The 4,123-nt window shown below is 39.7% G+C and overlaps 1 protein-coding gene across 1 annotated transcript; it reads left to right on the top strand.

Annotated features, from left to right (window-relative positions):
* Window positions 1-1,574: 1,574 nt before the first annotated feature.
* On the top strand, window positions 1,575-3,839 carry LOC125047238. Its single transcript, XM_047645451.1, has 3 exons — window positions 1,575-1,726; window positions 2,195-2,999; window positions 3,119-3,839. Coding segments are annotated over exons 1-3 (1,245 nt in total). The 5' UTR covers window positions 1,575-1,725; the 3' UTR covers window positions 3,558-3,839.
* The last annotated feature ends 284 nt before the right edge of the window (window positions 3,840-4,123 follow it).

The following is a 4,123-nucleotide window of genomic DNA, read 5'->3' as shown; positions in this document are numbered from 1 at the left end:
CATACACCGGCTCACATAAAAAATCCGGCTATCGATACCCAGGTTGCTTTAGATTTCCTGCATTGATTTCGTAGATTTACTCCAGACTCAGCTGATGGGTCTCCCTTGCTTTTTTGCTGCTGAATAGGCCCACGAAGGCTTTTTCGGCATTTTCGAAAATCCGGCTCTCCTCAGGTCCGGCATTCTCTCTCTCTCTCTCTCTCTCTCTCTCTCTCTCTCTCTCTCTCTCTCTCTCTCTCTCTCTCTCTCTCTGTCTCTCTCTCTGTAAAGGGTACAGATGCCTCTAAACCTTGGTTATAACTGGTTGGGAAGTGATAGTGGTAGAACAGGCTTGACTCTTTATTAGGGACGAGTAAGGAGAAGTAAGAGAACACACGATACGTTGTCCTAGGGTAAGAGTTGAGCGCGGTGTCGCGTGTCCGGCCAGGCAGCCCTTGGGGTCGGAGGCTGGTGGTGACCTGCTCACGGAGGTCTATTGGTCTAATGGCTTGCAGAAATCGTGCTTATGTATACGCCATACTCTCTCTCTCTCTCTCTCTCTCTAAATATAAATATAAATATATATATATATATATATATATATATATATACATATATATATGGACACACACGTGTGTGTGTGTGTACATATATACCTATACAGGGATACTCACACAAACATTTTGTGCTATTGTTTGTTTGTGTGTGTGTGTGTGTGTGTGTGTGTGTGTGTGTGTGTGTGTGCATGTGCGTGTCTGTCAGTGTACATGGATATGTATATATGTATATATATATTGTGTATATATACACACCTATATGTGAATACACATATTATATATACACACTGTATGTATATATATATATATGTGTGTGTGTGTGTGTAAATATATATGTGTGTCTGTGTGCGTAGGAATATATATACATACATATATATATATATATATATATATATATATATGTGTGTGTGTGTGTGTGTGTGTGTGTGTGTGTGTGTGTGTGTCTGTGTGTGTGTGTGTATGTGTGTGTGTGTGTGTGTATGTATATGTGTGTGTGTTTGTATGTGTGTGTCATTGTGTGTGCATCTATGTGTAATTGTGTGTGTATGGCGTGTGTGTCTGTGTATGTATGTATTTGTGTATGTGTGTAGACTATAATGTACATATGTACATATACAGATTTTTACACACACACACACACACACACACACACACACACACACACACACACACACACACACACACACACACACACACACACACACACAGACGCACATAAACACACACACGCGCGCACGCACATACACACAAACACAGCACCAGCTAAACAATGCAGAGAGACCTGCTTGTGCTCGCCTTGCTGGTTAAGAGACAGAATCATTTTCTTGAAAATTAACTAAATCGGGAACTGACGAGGAATAAAGTAGAGACGTCCTTGCAAAGTTCTCGAGGTGTGAGCGATGTCACACGATATGATGTTTTTCTTTTAGGAAATTTGGTCAACAAGACTTCTTTCATGAAAAGTCAGCCCCGATTTGACATAAAGTAGAAGGAACTTACTATGCAGGAGCTGTGACATCAAATATAACAGCTCATATCCTCCCGTAAGTGGAGAATAATAGGTATAACGAACTGGCATTTAACAGGGTATTTGGCATTACGAGATGCAAGTACCGGGCAGGAGCGTCATCATCACAGTACAGCGCCATCCCGAGAGGCGTAAAGATATCTGTCTTCTGCGCCGAGTAAGAGTGAGTGCGAGGTTCCTTCGTCCGGTTTGCTGCATTTGTGTTTATTCTTTAAAAAGAACTGGGAAAAAAATGAGAAAAGAAGAAAGGCTTACGTGTAGTTACGACAAATTTGAAGGACGTCGCATTTATCCGATATCCAATTTCTTTGATATAGATTATGAGTGGATAACATGAGCTCAAATATACCTTTGTGTTTATTATATATATATATATATATATATATATATATATATATATATATATATATATATAAACACATGTATATATATACATATCGATATACATATATACACATAGGTATATATATATATACACATGCATATATATACACACATGTATATATAATCATGTTGAAATCATGGAAATAAGTCTATCTACTGCTATCTGTGTATATATCATAAACTGAAATAACATTAATTAATATCCTCTCCCTATTTGTTAAGTCTACTATTATTTGACCTATTCCAGTGGAGACCACCGCTGCAGTGCCCGAATTCCGTCCGAGCGAGATCACGCAGGAGAGTGTCGAGGCGGCGCTCAAGAACGACAAGGGAAGCGACGCTCGCCTCGTCTCCTTCACGGTCCAGGAATGCACCAAGAAAGGAGACAACTACGCAACGCTTGTGGCCCGAGTTAATGTGCATTACACGCTCTGTGAAACTGACCATAATGTGTCTTACGTCGTCAAATACAGTCCAAAACATTTCAAAGCCTTTGAAAAGTTTGTTTACATTCTATATAAAAAAGAAGTAATGTTTTATCAGCATCTTGTGCATGATATTCAGTCACAACTGCAAGAAGCTGGTCAGCTACCACTGAGGGTTCCTCGGTGCTTCCACACGTCATTAGAAGAAAATCAAGAGGTTGTCATTCTTGAGGATCTTCAGCCACGAGGATTCAAGATGTTCGACCGCAAGAAAGGCATGGACGTCGCCCACACCAAGCTCGTCCTCGAGGAACTGGCCAGACTCCACGCAGCCTCATACCTCCTCAAGGCCAAAATCCCAGACCTTGCCGACAAGTACCCAGTCCTGAGTCTGGATTGGCTCAACTATGCCGATGAAGCAAGAGATGTTATGTTTAAGACATTTTCCAAGCAGATGGACACAGTTAGAGATGTGCTGAATAAAGTGGGAGGGTATGAAGTGGCGGAAAACTGGCTCAGCAGAAACAAAGGGAGAGTGTTAGATATACTGGCTGACCAGCTCGTTAGGGTTCCTCCCTTCGACCTTCTGTGTCACGGTGACTGCTGGAATAATAACGTGCTCTTTAGGTAATTACAGTTTTTGTTGTTGTTGATTTAAATGCTTGTGTCACAACAACCAGGGTTTAAGGGTACACAAACACACACATCTGCTGAATGAGTTATTGTTAATTCGTTTTATTTTTCAGGTACAATGAGGATGAGGTTCCTGTCGAAGTAATGTTACTAGACCTACAGATGTGTCGCCAGGCATCCCTCGCCACAGACCTCAACTACCTCTTCCACACAAGTCTCGAAGGCCACGTTAGGAAAACAAACCTGGAGTCGTTTCTAGACATTTATTACTCGACTTTCCTCGGTGTCACGGAAGCGGGAAACACTGCCATACCCTTCTCTCGACACGAACTTCGTCAGGAGTACAAGAACCGCCTTCAATACGGTTTGTTGCTGGCAATGCTAGTCACTGTAATCGTTATCTGTGAAGGAGACATCAACAAGGAGAACCAGGACGGTTTCACTGATTCAGTGAGAGATGTTTTAGATGATTTGGTTTCAACATCACCTATATTGCGTCCTCGATTCCTAAGTATATTTGACGAAATGATTGAAAACAAAGTAATTGAATGAGGTATTGAAAGGCAGGGTTACATTCCTCAAAAAATATAGAATTTGCTTAATATATTAACTTTTATTCTATTTTTTCTTTCGAGGTTTTTATGACTAATGCATCTAATAATGAATGTAGTTTTGTTTGTATATTCACCATCGGTTTATTACCATTACTAACATTACTGATTACTAATATTAGTATCTTCACAGTTAATATTACATGCACGTAGACTAGGAAACAGAAAATGCCGTTCGCTGCAGTAAAAATTAAGATTGTCTTTATTAAATAATGCAAGTATATGCGTTGCAATTTTCTTTATCCTTCCATAGAACTCCAAGCAAGATCTTGTGGAATACTTTGTCTACTTGTTGGTGATTTGGGAGAATGTGCACTAGAAGGCATTTGAAAGACTATGTTAACCAGACTATTTAATTATGCCTTTTGTCTTATAATTATTAGCATCTAGTATAGCATATATATCATACTTTTTACTGTTAAAATTGCTCCCAAACAAATTAGCAAAAGGTCTCTTGAAAAGATAAGTCAGAATGTGTTAAATAAAAACGCTGTGATTAAAGAGATC

Source organism: Penaeus chinensis, chromosome 40, assembly GCF_019202785.1.
Source record: "Penaeus chinensis breed Huanghai No. 1 chromosome 40, ASM1920278v2, whole genome shotgun sequence".
Lineage (NCBI taxonomy): Eukaryota > Metazoa > Arthropoda > Malacostraca > Decapoda > Penaeidae > Penaeus > Penaeus chinensis.
The sequence above is the reverse complement of the archived record's forward strand: the minus strand, read 5'-3'. Positions and strand labels throughout refer to the sequence as shown.